The sequence below is a fragment of the Poecilia reticulata genome, linkage group LG7 (assembly GCF_000633615.1).
Source record: "Poecilia reticulata strain Guanapo linkage group LG7, Guppy_female_1.0+MT, whole genome shotgun sequence".
NCBI lineage: Eukaryota > Metazoa > Chordata > Actinopteri > Cyprinodontiformes > Poeciliidae > Poecilia > Poecilia reticulata.
Window position 1 is genome coordinate 5134121 of NC_024337.1, and position 19800 is coordinate 5153920.

Genomic DNA, 19800 nt, shown 5'->3' on the forward strand with positions numbered 1-19800 from the left:
TATATATATAGAAAAGCTTCCTTTATTTTCTGATCATCTGTGCCTTTCTGACAAAAGTGTTGATGGAATTTTCTTAGGATGTTTCTCATCTGCTGCTTTAATGTGGATTTAGGAAGCTGTGGTAAAATGACTTGTATTAAGTTGCTGAAAATATCCAGAAACATTTGTCACATCAAATGGGTATCTACCAAAGTTTCTGATTTGCAATGAAGTGAACTAAATAGAATCAAAATCTCCGCTTGTTCGAAAACGATGCCTTCATTAAGCTGCAAGATGTCTTCTACCATATCAATCTAGAAAAACATGTTAAAGGAGAAGAACTTTTAAAAATGAAAATGTAAGCTTATGGACAGCAGGCGGTCTAAACCAGCGGTCTCAAACTCATGTCCTTACGGGCCAGTTGTCCTGCAACTTTTAGATGTCTGTGTGTTTCAGCACTCCTGGCTCCGGTATTAGCTCCTGAGCAGAACTCTGTAGAGCTTGTCTGCATAATAGGGAGGCAGTTTTAATTCAAGTGTGTAGGAGAAGGCAGGTGCGTAGGAAAAGTTGCCGGACTCTGGTGCTTTAGGACTGCAGCTTGAGACCACTGGTCTAACGGTATGTGCCCAGAATTTGATAGCATGTTTTTTTCTGCATAAAGCAGTTCATGTAGATGTCTGAATGTGTGATCATCCACCTCAGAAGGGGGTCTAAGAGACTTTCTCTTAGTCATTATATTTTGTCCTAGAAACCACTGACCTGCTGTAAATATGTTTCTCTAAATTAATGCTGAAGTCTAATTTAAAGACATTTGCAGGCACTTCTCCAATTAGCTTTTTTTTGTCATATGTTTCATATTGATCAACTGTTCTGCTACAAAATGTCTAGAAAGGCTGAAGGAAGCAGATACCTTACATACAGAGTCCATGTTGTCCTGCTCCAGCAAATTTAAAATATATTAAGGAACTGTTCCGAGTTCCTTTCAGCTTTGTATGGAAAAATGAGGTGAAATTGAAAAATTGATGCCTTGAGGGGTTGGTAGATTTTTCTCTCTAGTATTAATTTTGTGGAGTTCTTTTTTGTTTTTGTTTTTTGTTTTTTATAGACTTTATGAAACTTATTCTAATTTTCATAGTGTTGCCCCGGGATCTTACTCTGCTACTGTTGTGAGAGTGTGTAATCCTGACTAGATTAAAGCACTTACAGTAGTTACAAGAGGATGTATCAAACACATGTGGATGTGTAGTTGTTCCTTACGTACTAGTTGCCTCTAGATTAAAAATTTAAAGTCAGCTAATGGATAATCCCTGATTGCTGGCAGTAACTGTTGCTTCTGTTGGGTTATGTCCTTTACATGTATCCGCTGTACCAGCAAAATGCCAAAATAGCTACTTTTCTTGAGGTTCTCATGCCAATGATGACTTGAATAAATCCATCTTGTCAGGAGCAGCTAGCTGCTTCTTAACTCACATGGATACAGTAAGGGTAGACTTTTACTATCCACTGCTTCTGAGTTTTGGATTTACCGTATTTTTCGGACTTTAAGCCGCTACTTTTTTCCCACGCTTTGAACCATGCGGCTTGTGGATTTTTCTTCAACTGCCAGGGGGCTCTTTAGCAGGAAGTGAATCATTGGAAATCAAATAAGAAAGCACTAATTTGCATTTAGAACAAGCACATGCTAGCAGCAGGCATGACGGAGATACCAGCGACTTATATATGTATGTTTCCAGTTTGTTTTGTTTTTTTACTTTGTGGGTGCGGCTTATAGTGAGGTATGCTCTATAGTCCGGAAAATACGGTATTTAAATGATCTTGTTCATCTGAGGTTAACTAATTTTTTATTATTATTAATATTTAGGACCTTCTAGGAACCAGAGCAGCTTCCCATTTATCTTCTATTTTGTTAAACCTTACATTAGAGTGAATACTGTGACTGTATGTTCATACACACATATATGCATATGTGTGTACATGTATGTGAAAGTCTATGAGACTAATGTAAATGGCCTACCTCTGCCTTATCATATTTTGATGTATAATGTTTCTATTATGGACAATGGAAATATGTGTAGAGTACTTGTTAAAAAATGGCTCACACCTCCTGATAAATTATTTTCTGTATTTTGATTCTTTTCTACATGGAGATTGTGTAGGTGAACAAAAATACTTCAAAATAACTTTCAGTGAACCTTTTATCTGCACCTTTCTAACTTTTGCTTTCACATATTTCTTTCACTAATGTTTTTCTTCGGAGGACCCAAGCATGGTAAACATTTGTCTGTTCGCAAATAGTTTGCAATCCAACAATCTTTTTCTTTATTGCTGATTTTCTTCATCAGTGTCACCCACAAAAACATCCACTGACAGCTTTCCAGAAGCGATGGGAGGTGTATCCAAACTTTTAACTCGTACTTTGTAATGATAGTGTGCCGACATGGCTCAATTATAGTGGAATTCTTAGATATTTTTTTTTAACAAACTTTTTAATTTCATTAAAATTACTACCTCAACCTGCAGCAAAATATCTTCAGTAGAGTTCTGTTTTTGTTGCAAGAAACCTAACTTGTAGTTTTCTTTTTAGGTTAACCCATTTGAAAATTGCTTAAGTTGACATTTACAGGTACATTTGAAGAAAAATAATGTGGAAAAAATGAAATCTTTATTTCAGAAATTCAACTGTGTTTATATAGTGCCGCTTCACAACATAAGTCATGAAACACTTCACAAAAAAATTAATTCAGTCACACATTCTGTCTCTGTCAAACCGTTCAGTAGCTTAATTATTTAAAGTAGTTTAACAAGTTTTTATAGTCACTATCAGTGAAACTTGTATAAAATGTTGAGTGAAATATTTCAAGCTTTTATAGTGCATCTGAAAAGTATTCACAGCACTACAGCCTTATTTCAAATTCTTATTCTCTTTCCTGATGGGTCATTATGACAATGAAACATTTGTTTTTGCAAATTTATTACAATGGAAAACTAGAAACATATTTACATAACTATTAAGAGCTTTGTTGATCAACCTTTGGCAGCAATTACAGCCTTCAGTCTTTTTGAATATTTTTCTACAAGCTTGGCACATCTGTCTTTAGGCAGTTTGGCAAGTGCTTCTTTGAAGTACTTTTCAAACTCCATCAGATTTGATGGGAGATGTCTGTGCAGCCATTTTCAGATTTCTCCAGAAATGCTCAAACCCGGGGCCTTATGTAAGAGTGCGCAGTTTTCACTCTAAAACTTGGCGGACGGACAAATTTAGAAAAGTGCGGCGCACAAAAAAAAAAAAAAAAAATCCGGACGTATAAAGCCCTGCGCACGCACGTTCCTTTATACATGCCAATTTGCGTGAAATGGAGTGCCACCTATAAATACATATGTAAATTAGTATAAATACCCGGAAATCTGCCACCACGTGAAGCAATAACCATGGCAACGTCCTTTGAAGTAGTATAGATATTATGTTTTTATTTAAAAGGTGCTTTGAGGGCACATGTCACCTCACAAAAATAAAAATGCATTTTAAAGAAGAAAAAAAAAGCCATATTTAAAAAGAAAATAGTCCTTTCATTCTGGCTCAATCTAAACGCTAATAAACCAACATTTACCAGCAGATCAATATGTTCTCTGATCAAACGCTCCCTCTGAATTCTTCTATTGGCGATGTTTTCCACCAGAGCCAAAGCGCTTCAAAATTGCCGCGTAATTGTGTGCTGCTTCTTGTATACGTGTATGCAAACTTTAGTGGCGCACGGGACGGGTCAATATGACGCACTTTCATCTCGCTCTTGGTGTCACAGAGGAATATAGAAGTATGGAGCCAAGATTCCTGGGGAAAATGGCAGGAAATCAACTCCCGTTCGCTGCTACAGTGAGGTGAAACCCTGGGTTCAGTGCGGTGTCTGCGTATCCATGTCTATGAAGACAGCTGCGGAGGTAGATGGCGAAAGAGCAAAGACTTGTTATCTCTCCACAAGTACTTATTTAAACATCAGAAATAACGTGCCAGTTTCACCACACGTTACTGAGGAGCACACCAGCCTGTATTCGCACGTAGGAATCCATCAGAAAGAATCCACAACGAAGAATACAGGTCACCTACAAATCATATGATAGGCAAGTAGTCCCACCGTGTGGTGATGTATGGCAGTAGCAGGTGCATAGTCCCAAGTGGTGAGAAAAAGGCTAGCCTCACTTAAAGAGCAACAGAAAGTCCATCATCACGTTGCACAATACCAGCATATTTCCCATGTCTCCTCCTCAGCTCGGTGGGATGCAGTACAGCAGACCTACCACAAGCTAGCAGCTGATTCCTGGTATAAACAGTCTCTGAACAAAAAGTTCGTAAAAAACGAAAACAAAAGCAGGGTTGACCAGAAGTCATTTTTACTGTAAGCTAAGCACATTACACATTAAAAAAATAGAAGCGTTTTCAAGGAAACGGAGAAAGGGTGGTGTAGTACAGCAGAGAGCAAAGGGAGGGCGACACCGGCGAATACACGACAGAGATTGACAACTCTTGTGCTGGCTGTGGTTGTTTCTGATCAAGCTACTTGATCTCCTTTTTTGACAGAGGAGCTCAATTTTTCACAGATTGTCATATACTGTAAAATTTGCGTACTGCAGCTTTAAGTGGGCCTCGCACTATAAACTGTTAAAAAATATATATACATCACAAAGGCATTTTTCCCCAAATAGGGATAAGGTGCAATTAATAAAGCAGTAACATAAGTTGTAGATGAGCGAGACTCACTAAAGTTATTCATTTTGAAGTACCAGAATAATGAGAAAGAAAAATGTTTATTTGTAAGCACGTACAAGAACAGTGTAATCATTTTGTTGGAAGTAATGTTTGCCAATTGTTGAAGAGGGAAATACACTGTTTTTACATTTATACAAGATCTCAACAAAAACAAACATCATACATCTGAACTTATTGTTAATTTGGCTCAACAATAAATTAGGCTACACATTAAATATAAAATGGATTAATTGGTTTTTAGCCAAACATGCATCAAAAGGTTTCTGTTGATGGAAACCTTTGACCAATTTGAATAATGAATAACATTTACTGCTTTGTATTATAAATAGGATCAAGTTGAAATGATTTTGTACTTGACTTGGTATCTGTATGTTTAGACAGAGACTATAGCATATATTTGTACACAAACAGCATCTGTTTGTTTCGTAAAGTGCTTTGAAAATAGGGCTGCACAATATTAGAAAATCTTGTGACGGCAATAACTTTGGTAAATATTTTTTCGACAACATCAGTTTCTCCTTTCCTTCCTGACCTGTGCTTCCATTGCTCTCTGACCTTTAGCATTTTATCTAAAATCGTTAGTGTTTGGTGAGAGCATCTGCTGCCATGAGACTATCAAACTGGTTAAACATAGCATTAGCATAATAACTAAGTTCATTACAGTCGAATTACATTAGCCAAAAATTATTGCACTCCAAACAGTCCTGTTCAATATGAATATTGCACACAGTTTATATTGTGACGACAAAATGTTTGCGGTAAATTGTGCAGCCCTACTTGAAACGTTTCTTGTTGAATCAGAGCTATAAAATCAAACTGATTTGAAATTAAGTAACTCCAAAAGCAGAAGTACATTGAAGCTTTTTACACACTGGTTGAGAACATCCACAAGATAAGATGCTAACAGTGAATAGGTGAGAACAAAGGGTGTGTTTCTTTTTCAGCTAACATATAACTTATCCTACAAACATGACATTGAAATTCCTCAGATGTACCGAATTTGCGCATGTGAGGATGAAAGGACGCACATGGAGATGTACAGAGAGGAATATTTACTTCTGTTGTCATTCAAATAGGCTTTGCATGACATGCATACTGCACCGTTTATCTCCATATAAACACATAGCAATTACTACAGACCTCTGTTGACTCGGGTTAGCCGTCTCTTCTGAACAGAACATTACAATTACATCACAAATTAGCCATGCAAGCATTTTACATGTTCCCCTGATGATGCTCAGTCTCAGAGGAAGCTCCGCCTGGGTCACTTGCTCTGTTGGAGGTACTGCTGGGTGAACATATTGAGCTCACTGTCCAACCAGCCTGCCTTGTTCCTAACGAGAGAAAAAAAAGACGGAATTCAGACCTGCATTTAGGCATCAGTCAGTGTCTGACAGGGTAAAAATAAATACTAATAAAAATAGTAGCTCGACGTGAACGGATCCATGGTTCGGTGTTGGAGACGGAGGGCTGGGTCCTTAATAGCAGATTTATTAAAGACGTAGCCCTCTACTGCCTCCTTGTGGAAAACAGAGAGGCAGAGATACCAGTGGCTTATAGCCCCGTGCGGCTTGTATACATGTACTTTCCATTTTTCTTTTTTTTTCTTTTGTAGATGCGGCTTATAGTGAGGTGTGCGCTATAGTCCGGAAAATACGGTATTTGTGCCCCACACCCACAAAGAAATATTAAGGAACCCAAAACAGGTTTCAGTAAAAATCTTCAGTGCTACAGCCAAAAAAAAAAAAAAGGATGGCTTGGAAATGGCTTCAACCTGACCCCACCGATGCTAAAGGACTGACTGAATCTGATCGAGGAAACACACAAAATGGAAAAGTTAACGTTCTTTACAAAAAGAGATGGAGCAAATGGACTAGATTTCTAGAGCGAAAACTGAATCATGTCTCTTATTCTTTGACATTATATATGCTGCTCTAAAATTGGAAAGTAAATCTGAATGCTGCTTCACACCTGTAACTGTTTTATCTTTGTCAGAATGTAAGTGATTTCTCTTGCCGACAGTTGTTCTGTTTTTTGTTTTGTATGTGATCGATAAATGTAAACCAATAAACATAGTTTAAAAATATAAATGAATAAAACAGGTTTCAGAATAGAAATTCCGCCCTTGCGCAGTCATGTGGACAGCGAAGACGCCGACATGTAGCCCATCCTGTAACTCCAAGCACATCTTACCGTAGAAGTTTAGCCTTGCTCTGTAGATTGTCCAAGAGCTCAATCTTCCTGTTCATTTCATTGACTTCATCATCGAGGTTCTGACGGGTGACGTCTACCTGCTGGCACAGCTGTGCAAACACGCTTGTCAGCTCTCTGTCAAAGACGAGACCGAAACACAAGTTGACATAGCTCTGTAATGACCAAGTAGTGGACACTTTTTGCTGTCGGAACATGTAATCAGAGTTTTGCATCCATTCACACCACGGTTGAAACTCACTGCTGGACCTGGTGGCTGCAGTTGGATCCAGTGTAGCTGACAATTAGCTGCAGCTTCTCACTGGCGTAGTCCACAAACTGTCGCTTGAAGGCTCTCTCTTTGGCTTTGGTAGTCCATGTGAGTCGCTCGTAGACGTAGAGAAGTCCATAAAGACCCAGTGACAACGCAATCAGGCGCCATCCCACTGCCTTCCAAATCTGCACACAGTAGCAAGAGCCTCAAGTTATCTTAAACGCTTTAGCATTAAAACATACTAAAGAAAACAATCATCACTCCCACAACCTCGTCTGTAGCCCCTGTTGATCTTTATTGTTTTACATACATTTCTGTTACTATTTCAGCTGAGGGATTGCTGTATAATATTTCGACCCATTTAAAAATTGTTCCCACATTGATAAGCGAGGCAGTCTTATGATGAATTATATTTTAATGAACTATGCAGGCAGTGTGACTTGAGAAATGAAGTGATATTAATGGGAGATTTTAACAAAGTGGAACAGTAAAGACAAGAGAAGGTAATTAAATAATACACTGAGTAGGATTTTAAACAGATAATAAAGCCAAACCAGAAGACTTGGAGCTTTGCAGGAAGACACACTTACCAGGGACTGGCTAACTCCAACAAAAACAGTTAAGCTAACTTCAAGCAGCATCACAAAAACACAGAGCTAACCAGCAGCAGCTAGGTAGCCTGACTCTAAAAGGTTTTCTTAGCGAGGTAAAGAGCGTAAAAACTGATTAATGACAGTAATGATAAACAATTATGTAATGCTGTCTATGTCATTTGCCTACGAGGCGTGATTAGTGAATAGTGACTCAGTCGTAAGGGAATTATTAATTATTGTCGAATGTTTTTATGACTACGCAGATTTGGAAAGATTTCATAAAAATGTATTTGACCCTGTAATTAACTTACCACACCGCCGACCACAAGGACACCCATGGAAGTACGCGACGTAAGAGATGCGAGACCTGTCACCATAGTGACCATGAGCTCTTCCTGAGTCACAGAACTTTGTGGGAATGGAGGCATGCTGGTGCTGACTGGTGTTAGGGCCATGGGCCGAGGAACCTGCAAGTTTAGCAGCAAAAAAAAGAAGCACAGATCTCTTTTATTCAGGCGTGACTAAAGGTCATGCTTCTACAGCACCACAACCTTTCTTGTAGTAATTAAACATGTAAAATGCAGTGAATTATTGACCAAAATACTCCAATGTTACCAGTATTTCAAAGAAGAAACCTGCTAAAATAATAGATAAAAAAATAAATAACATCCTGGTAAAAGACAACAACAAGGTTCTTTTATCACCAGAGGTCAATTTAATGTCATCCAGATAACATGACTGACCAAGCAGTTTCTTTTTCCAAAACCAGGGAAAGATTACCTGGTCGCTGTAGCCCATGAGGGCCCGTCGTGTGTTCTTGGGCCCTAGAAACCGGTTGACAAGCATGGTCCAACCAAGGGAAAAGTGGAAGCTGATATCCTCTTGAAAATCACTACAGAGCTTGTCACAGGCCAGGTCGTACGTAAGGTTGAAGAACTGACGAGGAATGATCTTGTTGGCCTGCTCTCTGATCGAATTTGGCAGCAGAGGCTTCAGACCCTCTGTAATAAAAATAATTTAAAAATCAGTTGAGATCAATTTACATTTACTGAGACAAAACACCATCCGTGAGATGGCGACAAAAAGAAGCATAAAACAGTTGATTACTGGGATCAATAATTACAGTAACCCAATTTAAATAGATGGTGAAAGTGATTTTTACATTAAAATATGATCAAAATCCTCATCTTCCTAATAACAACAATCCGCAAACTGTAAGTGCAAACTTTAAGCTGAGTTTGTGCGCTCATTAACTCCCCGTCTCCCTCCCTGAAAGCAATGTTTTCTTCATTAGAAGTCTCTTTAGGACAGAGGTTGTCAGACTGATAGAGCCACCTGACCCTGGTCACGTCCCTGTGACACGACGGCACAGATTCACAGCTTTCGAGTTAATTAGACAACACTGCGGCTGGCACGGGAAAATCTTTATTTTATGTAAAATCCTTCTTTGCACTAGCATCTCCAGAGGCTCCAAAGTCGTCTCCAGAACAGCTTTTTTCAATCAGGTCGTTGAGCCTTCTTAGGCCCCTGACTGTGATGCTGCTGCCCCAACAGGTACCGGCAGGAGAAATGATGGCCTCAACAAGAGATTTACAGAAGATCTGCAGCATCTTGCTGCAAAACTTGATCTGAGCTTCCTCAAGAAGTCCAGTCTGCTCTGATCCTTCTCAACGGCTTCACTGTTGCATCTCCAGTCCGTTCTGTTGTCCCGGCGAATGCTGAGGTATTTATATCCCTCAACCACTTACACTTCTACTGCCACGATGGAAATGGGGTTTGATCTAACCCTGCATTTCAATGTGGGGACAGAGAGGTGCTAGTTTAGTTTGCTGACAGCAGACACATAACTAAGGGTCAGAGGTGTTCATGAAGACTCGCACATCAAGCATGCACACTGTATGAAGTCTAATGAAATCTAACGTAATTTTGATGGACTAACCATAGACGTTACTGATCTAACATTGTAGCTTGCAGCAATATGTAAATGGCACAAACCAAACATGAGACCGTGCAGAGAAGTATTAGTATTTAGCTGCTTGATATTTTACCTATCATCTCCATTTGTGTGGCCTGCAGGGTGTTTGTGATGGAGCTTGAGCACCTTTCGGACATGGTCTTCCCCAGACCGTCCTCTATGTACCGATGGAGTTCCTACAACACAAAATGACCTTGTTGTTTATCGTTAAAACTGGACAACTGTTTGGGAGTTTAGCAAAAACTCAGACTGTGTAATTCAAACTGGGTGAGGAGCTAAAATAAAACATCCATCAAGTCCGTTGGTTTAAAACTCGTATAACACAATTAACTTTACATGCTTGTCAGGCTGCAGGGAACTGACATACATCTCACACTCTGCACAGTTACCTCTCCTTCACCTGTCCAAACCAGTTTGACCTGATGATAGGCTGCTGGCAAAATTACACAAAAACAAATAAATAAAATGCTGCACAGTCATCAAGTGACCAAAACACTATTTGCTTGAGTTTGTAAAGGCCACACCAACAGCAACTGATTTGATCATTATTATTTAGAATACATATTATTCTGTGAAGAATGTCTCCTGTGCAATTTGAAAATGTTTTACATTTAAAAGCAAGCATTATACCTTCCAGACTAGAAGCCACTGCTTTTCTCATATGTTTTAGACACGGTGATGCAGCTAAAGCACAACTTTTCAGTCAATGCGCGATGATGAAGACAGGACAAACTCCAGGGCAAATTCGCTTCTAGACAAAAGTGATAATGAGAGCAATAGCGACAGACTTAAAACGAGTTCAATTCCAACACTGAAGAAGGCGACTTTAGTGCGCAGGTAGTGATCATATGATCTATCCTTTTTCTTTTGTTTTTAAGCAGTCGCGGTACAAGCTGCTTAAGTCTTAAAAATTTTATATCTCATGTTACAACGTGGAAACCTGCAGAATAGGCAGGTGCGACCTGTACATGGACACTGCTTTTCTTGTCAAAGTTAGTGGGTGTGGCTTATAATCAATGGTCTGGAAGTTACAGTACTAAAAACTGTGTTCTGTGAAGATTGGGATTTAGTATTAATGTAGAATTTAGAAACTAAATTCTACATTAGTTTCTTTGCTTAAAGGGGCAGTATTATGTAAAAAAGATACAGAGGCTCAATATCAAGGCATTAAAATTACAAAGTCAAATTTAATTTATACAGCATTTATATAGTAATCTAGCAACCAATCAGGTTATGAAATAGATCTTTGAAACTTATTTTGTTTTGGCTGGGTGCAGACTTAAATATTACACCTTTGACATTTTATTTCCAAATGTCATCATTCATTAAGATTAATCTTTTTTTTCCCCCCAGTTTTTTCTTAGCTAAAGAAATCATGAATTTATTTTCTATTTTTTGATTCCTTACATTTACATAAAAAAGGGAAATTAGCCATTTGAGTTTGGTAGTTCTTGTTTCTAAATGAATATATGTTGACCCCAAAGTGCACCAAACAAATTAAAGCACTAAAAGGTTTCTTTTTCTCCCCTTTTTTAATTCTTTGATATGCACCGACTAATGAATGAGCCATTTTAGAAACTCACATTTTTGTAGACCTTGAGGACCACAGGTGACGGGTGGAAGTCCATGTGGAAGTCATCCACTAGGACATGAAGCCTCCTTATTTCCTCTGCCATAGTGTTAGTTACCTGGACAGGACAACAGACACACCATGTCAATTAGTAAATGTTCATGAATCGTTTTTCACATTCTAATTCACAGCCTATTGCTTTTATTTTTTGTCGTTTTGTTAAACCAAAACGGCCAAAACTGATTCTCTGAATAACCATTTTGAGCTGGAATTTTTTATGCTTTTAACAAAAAATATTAGAAAAATAAAGCTTTACGTCGACTACTTCAGTGGTGTTCAAGTAGGAGCAAGGTTGAAATAGCTCGGGTTGAGAAAAAAGGAAGTTCCGTTCAAACACTGTTGAAGTGGACCACAATGGACAGTGGTCAAGGACAAAAGATTTACCGTCAGTCAAAATAAGACGTTTCTTTCAATGATAAACCGGTCATGTACACATTTTGTTTAATGTTTCTTAAACTGTGTTGGATTTTCAACCCTAATGCCATTCTGTTAACTTTACGTCTGCTATTGAAAATATATGAAATGAAAGCCACAATTTATCCAAGTTTTCATTTAATACGGATGTAATGAACTAAAATACAGTAATATCAAGCAAATTTTAACCGTCAAGCACTATCATTACTTTTAAAACAAATACTAAACATGATAACAAACTTTGATGTCACATGTCATAATTTTATCTCACCTGTCTCTCCACCTCCTCTGTAATCCTCTTGATCTTAGCCTTGCAGTCCATAGTCAACAGATCCAGTTGTTTCTCTATAAACTCCAGCCGTTGTTGACGATCCTCTTTTGTCTCCAAGCAGTAAAGTCTGAGCAAACATGCACAAAAGTACAAACTCATTAAGCTGGAGAAAGGAGTTTGATTATAACTTGCTGTAAAGATATATTTTTTAAAAGTAGAACTCAGGGCACCGCGACATAGACAAACTTTCTCCTATTGGGGCTAATATCTGGAAAGGTGTTTAAAAAATAAGATGCATCTTTTTAAAAGTAAAAAAAAACTAGAACCTGGAGACTCCCACCCCACTTTGGATCATTGGCAAGGAATTATGGAGGAGATTCACTATAGACAAGCCGACATGTCTTCAAAGTACTTTTTCAACAAACGCTGGTCTAAATAATTTACATATAAGAGCAGGGAGGCATAATTAGATCTAACACTTTGTAGTATTGTTTGTTTTCCCCACTAAACTACAAATCAGTCCCCTCCAAAATCCAAAAGAAATTATTAAAATATGTTTTATTTTAATAATGAAAAATGTTAATAAAAAACGCTCAGTGTTATGAATACTTTTGCAAAACGCTGACACACAAAACAATTTTAGTCATTTGACACCAAATCATTAGTGCAGCTTCAGTTTGTGGGAGACACACCCCACTGTGACAGTGCTCATGTGTTTCATCCTGACAGTACAACACACACTCACCTCTGTTCTTGGGCAGCTACATGCACCAAGTCCATAATGCGCCGCAGAGCTTCAGATATTTGCTTCGCTCTTACTGTGTGCTGTTCGAACTTGGTCTTCACCGCAGACTGAGATATGCACTCCTAAGTACAGAAAACCGATTAAACAGACAGTCAAGCAACCTGGACATCAATGCAAAATGTGAATGTCTTGTAAAATTGTCCTTTTGAAACGTGTGTATGAATGATATGCAGAAGTTAGCTAAAGCACTATAAGAGGAATGGAAATATATGTTATGATGCTCCACAGTAAAAGGGTCTTACTTCAAATCGCCTCTCAAAGTTTTGGAACTCAAACATTCGGGCTTGAAATCCCTCAGCTAGAGCGCCACCTGGAACAATGGCAAGAACAAAACCGTCTTCAAAATCCTATTCACACGTCACATTTTTATTAATAACAAGACTAACTTTACGTATTGGGCAGGTATATTTATTTTTCTTTTATAGCACTGAAGTGTTATTAATGCACACAAAACCTAGTAAAACAAATAGCACAGGTATTTGACATTTACATTTTAAAATGTTGTATTTTATGAAACCATGTAACCAAAAATTACATTGGAGATAAAATGGCTTGTTTTTTTTAAATGGCTTCTTCTAAATGTTCAAAAATGGATCCTTTTAATGTCTCTTTAAAGTGAACAGATCTTTAAGATTTGGTCCTCATAAAATCCATTGTTAGTTGACAGTCATTGTGGGATTATTGCAAGGTAATGTAAATGAACAGCCTTTGTTTTTGTGTCATTCTTTTGTTCTGTTCCCAAATAATAAAAAAAACAAAACAAAACACTCTCCCCACCCTGGGCCCCCTGACACAAAGCCTGTTCAACACCACAAGCAGTTAGAATCCAATCAACCTGATTCAGGCATCCCTTGGGCCTTCTGCACACGAGCCTGGAGCACTTCTTTAGCTGAGACGAAGAAGATGCGGTCGCTGGCCTGGGCTCTGTCAACAACGCCCAACTCATCCACAAGAAAATTAGTGCAGCGGTCCATATGCTGTCTGCGAACCTGTGTCGAGATAAAAATACGTTGTAAAAAAAACACAACAGATTTGGGAACAAAGGTTCTGAACTGACCAGTGGGCCTCATGTAGAAGCGCTCTATACAGTTTACCATCAACATAAAATTCCTCCAAAACTGAGATTTTCTTTCCCAGCAAACAGAGAAGATCCTGTAAGCCATTTTTAATAGTCTTTAAAATATTATTTAAGGCTGTAATTGTAAGGTATTCAAAAGCAAGTGCATCTTAGTTTCATCTGATGTTTTGACATTTCCGACAAAAATGAAATGCTTGTCAGGGAACTAGGTACCCTGGTGTCAGAAGCTGATGCTACTACACTGCGGCTGCTTCTGGCAGCTACCAATAGTAGCTATGCCATGAACTGAGCTTGACCCTGCTGTCTTTGTCTTGAGGTAACAGTAGTGCTGTTTTGCCAGTCTGTCTCGTTTTCATTCTGAAAATTACTTTATTAGCAACAAGTATAACTGTTGGGAAAAAAAGAAGAAAAAAAAGTGTGTGCACACTTTTATCACATAAAGTTGACTAACCTCCTCCATATATTCTGGCTCTGAGGCAGAGGCATCCCAGCGGTTGTTGAGGATAAAAACATTAGGACTGGAGAGACGCTGATTGACTTTATGAAAGAAGGACTTCTCCTGCAGAAAGTTAAGAAACGTTTTAAAACGGCTAGCTGGAACACAATGGGCATTTAAATATTTTACATTAAACAAGCAATTGCACAATTCCCAGTTGCTTTAGCTTTATCTCGTAAAATACTCGAGTCAGTTGTTTCTGCAGAACAAAGCTTTTGTGTCTCACTGTTTGCATGAGCGTGGATTCAGAGTTTGCTACTAGAACAAACACATCTGCATCCAGGCAGAACTTGTCGATCCAACTGTCCAACTCGGTGGTGACGTCGATGCCGGGGCTGGAGGGGAGAAAAGCAAGAAAAACTAAGCTTTGTGAGGCAGCGTTAGCTTTTGTGAAAGAAAGAATTGGTTACATTTTTCTTCAAAACTGAGTACTAACACTCCTGTTAAAGCTAAAAATCAACTTTCAGCTAACCTGTCCAAAAGCACCAAATCATCTCTTAGTAAAGCACACTTTGCTTTAGGCCACATGACGCAGACCAGACTGCCAGCGTCCAGATCCACATCCTGAAGCAGAGCATGGGCCAGCTGGTTCACCGTCTGATCAGAGACATCAATGGGTCAAATCTTTACTCACAAACAACATCCTATCACAAACTGACCTATTTAGTGTACGCTGGTAGCTGGAGCTGTCAGTCAGGTCACTAACCGTTATGCTTTTCCTGTCCTCAGAGCCTTCAGTGAGCAGGAAGCCTTCATTGCCATCTGTGCCCTCCACCCTCAGGAAACAGTTGGTTGTGTGTCCGATTCCAGATGGCAAAACTTTATCACATAGCATGGCATTGATCACAGAACTCTTCCCATTACTGGTTCTGTGAAAGAAAATCATGTAAAGCCAGTTAAACATGCAGTAATTTCAGAAGCCTACCTACACTTTATGTGAAATCTTTGATATGTGTCGACCGATCGTCGATCACCCAAAATTAAAGAAATCTTGGCAATCGGTGCACCTCTAAAATTTACCCACCCCCAAGACCAAGACCCAAGCGAAACACAGAAGTCCACCATAGCAAATCCTTTCTGCCCACAGCCATCACCATAACCTGAGTTACAACATTTACTTTCCATTTGGGACCAATAAGGGGGAACTGAATTGAGTTTGAATGTTTGTAGGAAAGAAACAAAACAGTTCAACTTCCTCATAAAAGTTTGTGTGAAGATAAATACACAAGTACCAACTGCAAGAAAATGTAATTTAATTTACCTTCCAAAGAAAACCACCTTCATATGCCTCCGCGCTAGCACTTCTCCTATTCCTGCCACCTTGGACAGGTAGCCGCAGACCTCCTGAACCTGCTCCTCAGTGGTCAGTGGGTCCAGCTGCTCATTTTTGTAAGTATCTAAACGGTGAGAGACAGAGCAGTTAGTCGCTTAATGATCTTCCTTATCCTTGAAACAATCCTAATATAAGGCATCGTATTTTGTATAATTTCAGACTACGAAAACTATAGAGACAGGCAGTGTTTTACCCACTGTAAATTATCAGATTGTTACACTTACAAGGCCACAGACTACTTACTACAACTTGAAAAAGTACACTCTACGCATATATGGTCTTCCAAAGACAAAATGCAGGAGCAACACTGAGATCCATCATCAGTAAATCAAATCAGTTACCTAAAAGAGGGATTGTTGTATTTACATAAACATGTTTTAATGGTTAAACTGGAGCTAAACATATTTTCATATTCTACTTATAGAGAAGTGAGAGAAATCTTAAGGTGGGAGCAGATCATTTCTGTTTGATAAAAGAAGGACAACTTGGGACTCAAGATTTAAATGGGAAGGAAAAAATGCTGCCTAGCATAAAGTTATATGGTGGCAAAATATTTAGTATATAAATGTCTATTTTTGCCCATGTGAAAGTTTAGTTTGAGGATTTCTCCAATGTTGAAGACAATATAGTCATTTCACTAAGATTATATTTCAGGAATTATATTCTGCTGCGTTTTAAATTCAACAAGGGGATATCCAGGATAAAACCCCTCAAAACATTGTTTTTCCTAATATAAATGCTAGATTTTTCTTTTTTTTAAATTCTATTTGATTAACAGACATAAGCCATATGTTAAAATTAGATTGTATTTGAATGACCTTTTCTTCATAGACCACACACACACATAAAACTTTCAGGTTTTTGTTTTTGATTCAAATACTTTCGCAAAGGGGAAGATTGTTCCCATTTTACAGTAGATCTGTGGAGATTAGGCATGGGTTGGTTTCGGGTTTCAAGGTATAATCCAAATAAAATCTGCTATTCTTTTGCTCCATGAGAAGATGGATGGCAGCTTGGGAGGAAGGAGGTTGCTTCTTGGCAGTGGCAGTGAGAGGACGCTTATTAAAAACTTTACAGTTAGAAAACGGAAAAGCTTTGTCTCTACTAGCGCCTCATAAATAACACTTATGATTATTTCATAGGTATAAAGGGGCATTATGAATAAAATCTATTATTATTATGGCTCTGACAGCAACAGGTCATGTAGGAGGGTGAAGATCAGCCCACAATCCAGCAAATATTTAAGAAGCAAATCAGCTACATATTCACATCAAAACATGTTTTAAAAAAAAAAGCAAAATCACACATTTTAGATCCGTGATCATAATACTGTAATACATTATACCAGTGACATTTTTACCAGAGGTTATCATAGGTGATAATTTTATATATAAAAAATACCTTCCAGAAAGGCAGCGCTTTCCTTGATGTAGGTCGCAAGTTGTTCAAATATTCCATTGATCTTCTTCTTTGCGGTGACAAAATGCTTCAGTGGTGACACATTTACTTCAGCCATTGTTCTGTTTTTCTTCTTGCATTGAAATTGGACAGGGTTGGGTCTTGAAACAGATATAGACATGGCACTGCAGAAATCAGAAGAAAGGTTGCCCAAACATTTATAGTAAAAGTAATCCACGTATATAAATCTCGCTGTCCGATACCCTCAAGACCCTTAACTGCTTTAAGCGAGTTCCTTAAAAAAAATAAAAATTTAAGATGTCCACGGCTTTGTAAGCAGAAGCTACGAGTCAATTCTAACACCTCTCTTTCCATACTTTTGTAAGTCTGCTCAATTATGTTAAAAAAAGAAAAACAAGAAGAACTTTGTGTGAACAGCCAGGTTTTCATCAGTAGGCTCGTTAAAGGTGGTTAATGAATATTAGTAAAACCTCTCAACAGACAAATAGGGGTACATCGATAAACCGGTCCCGATTTCATTAATTTTGGGAGATCAGTCATCAACCGATATTTACATATGAAGCCGATCTTATCCACCAACCTTATCTACCTATAAACCAGTCACTGTCCTCTTTTGCCCTTCAGTGAGAGGGGGTTAAATGACAGACCCACCCATCAGGTCATCTCTGTACATTTTCAGTTAACAATGGTCACCCTTACTGTTGGCAACTAAGCTATTTTCTTGCTATACATAGCAACATTTCAGACAAAAAAAACTGTATTGGCCAAAATCGGCACCGGCAAGTCAGGTTTGTCAAAGATCTGTTGTTGGCAATTGGTCAGAAAACTGCAATCAGTGTCCCCCTAAAAACAAAGAGACTTTAAATATACCTTAAAAAATAAAAGTAATATGATGAGAATTGTACTAATGAAATAAAAGAAAATAGTTTAATCATGTTTTATTCAGCTACAAACTGCAAGCCTTTTCTAGAATATTTTATTCACCTATTAAAAGTGAACTTTCTTCAGAAAGTCCATATAGATTTTGTAATTGTAGACAAATTTTACTTAAGAGTTCAACCAAAATGGTTCCAAAGGCTTGCCGTCACCTGCACTAGGCAAAGCAGTTGTTCCGTAAACAAAACCCAATTGTCTTTTTTCGCGTCTGCTTGATGTGCTATGAGACATTTTCGTGAAAGGCTACTTATAATGATTTTTCAAAAGTCTTGCATTCATGGTTATTCCAACTTATCATTAAAAGAAACGTCTCATAGAATAAAACAATCCGGGAGTTTTCGTCTCCACTGCAGAGGCGCAGGCAAATGTTAAAAACTGATGTTGTAAAATAGTTAAGCTACTTGCCTTGGATCAGGGCGTTTTCACGAACAGACACCTTGCATCATTGGTTAGGACAGGGTCGGTATCCTTGCATGCACACGGGCTGCGAAGGTTAGTGTGTGACCATCTGAGCTGACAAGACGAGAGTATAACCCGTCACGCCGCAAGCATTTCTGTCGACACTGCAATTTTAACAGCTTCTGTTCGTAAAATTATAAATATCAGTTATGCTGTTGGGTCAAAGCAACAAGCGCAAAAGCAACACAGGCTTAGCGTCGTTCCTATTAGCTTATTTTCGTCCTGTCCCCTCTCTCCAATTAGACAGCTGAACTCCGCAGGAAACGGAAACAGAGGCACATCCGCTAAAGACAGAAACTTGTCTTCTTCTTCTCGGTTGAGAATTATCGCCACTAACTGGACTGGAGTTTGAAATTTTTTTTTAAAAACGATTAGATTTTTTTTTCCAGAAGATTTTTTTTTTGCTTTTCAAAAGTGACATGACTTGATCTATTATTTTAATTACGGTGCTTCCAAAAATATTTTCTTTTGTGTGTTTAATTTATTCAGTCCTTGTTTGAGCTCCTTTGTGGTTCATATGTGATGCACCTTCATGAGTATAGAGGACCAAAACTGACATAATAAAAAAATAAAAGCATAATATATATCTTGTTTTTCCTGGTCCTCCATACATGAAAACATTCGGGACAAATTCAAGTAAACTTCAATGAGGGTTTTTACCCTGATTAAGGTTTTCTAATGATTTTAATGAAATTAGGTTTGTTAAAGCTGCAGTATGTAATCTTTTTTAACTGCCTCTATGTCATAACAGTATAATATGAGATGGGTAATCTGTGACAAAAAAATCTGTAGGGGTGGGGGGGTTTCTGCTTGCATGTCCTACAAATCCTGGTAGACTCCCATTCATTTCACAATATTCCTGTCGAAAATTTTGAACAATTTATTGATGATTCTTACACATTCAGCCTTACCTAATGCAAACTGGAGTTAGATGAAGATCTACGTCCTTATAGCAATTGTTGTTTGGCAAAAATGTCCAAATCTTAATTTTCCTCCTTTCCCACAGTTATTGGAATCCAAGGAAAATGTCCTGTGACTTAATTCAAATTCAAAAATACTTTATTGATCCTAAAGGGAAATCGAATGTTAATAACTTAATTAAACAGTTATCATAGATGGTGATGACTGTAGACAGGAAAGATCTCCTGTAGTCTGTACTACAGCAAATTTGAAGAAGCATCCAACT

At 38.2% G+C, this 19800-nt stretch overlaps 1 protein-coding gene across 1 annotated transcript; it reads right to left on the minus strand.

The window, feature by feature from the left end:
* Nucleotides 1-4760: 4760 nt before the first annotated feature.
* On the minus strand, nucleotides 4761-18886 carry mfn2 (mitofusin 2). Its single transcript, XM_008412967.2, has 18 exons — nucleotides 18561-18886; nucleotides 17202-17383; nucleotides 15729-15864; nucleotides 15174-15336; nucleotides 14940-15064; nucleotides 14694-14802; nucleotides 14423-14530; nucleotides 13729-13882; nucleotides 13136-13203; nucleotides 12834-12955; nucleotides 12089-12215; nucleotides 11357-11461; nucleotides 9847-9949; nucleotides 8579-8799; nucleotides 8110-8265; nucleotides 7194-7390; nucleotides 6935-7069; nucleotides 4761-6075 (listed from the first exon to the last, which is right to left on the minus strand). Exons 2-18 carry the CDS (start codon nucleotides 17377-17379, stop codon nucleotides 6006-6008), a joined length of 2277 nt encoding a protein of 758 aa, XP_008411189.1. The 5' UTR covers nucleotides 17380-17383; nucleotides 18561-18886; the 3' UTR covers nucleotides 4761-6005.
* Between the last annotated feature and the right edge of the window lie 914 nt (nucleotides 18887-19800).

Excerpts from the sequence above, each read along its gene's own strand:
- mfn2 (XM_008412967.2), bottom strand. The coding sequence starts at position 17,379 with ATGTCTATATCTGTTTCAAGACCCAACCCTGTCCAATTTCAATGCAAG. Across the intron at positions 15,337-15,728 it reads AAGGTGGTTTTCTTTGGAAG|AACCAGTAATGGGAAGAGTT; the intron begins GTAAATTAAATT and ends TTTCTTTCACAG. Across the intron at positions 9,950-11,356 it reads TCCTCAAGGTCTACAAAAAT|GAACTCCATCGGTACATAGA; the intron begins GTGAGTTTCTAA and ends TTTGTGTTGTAG.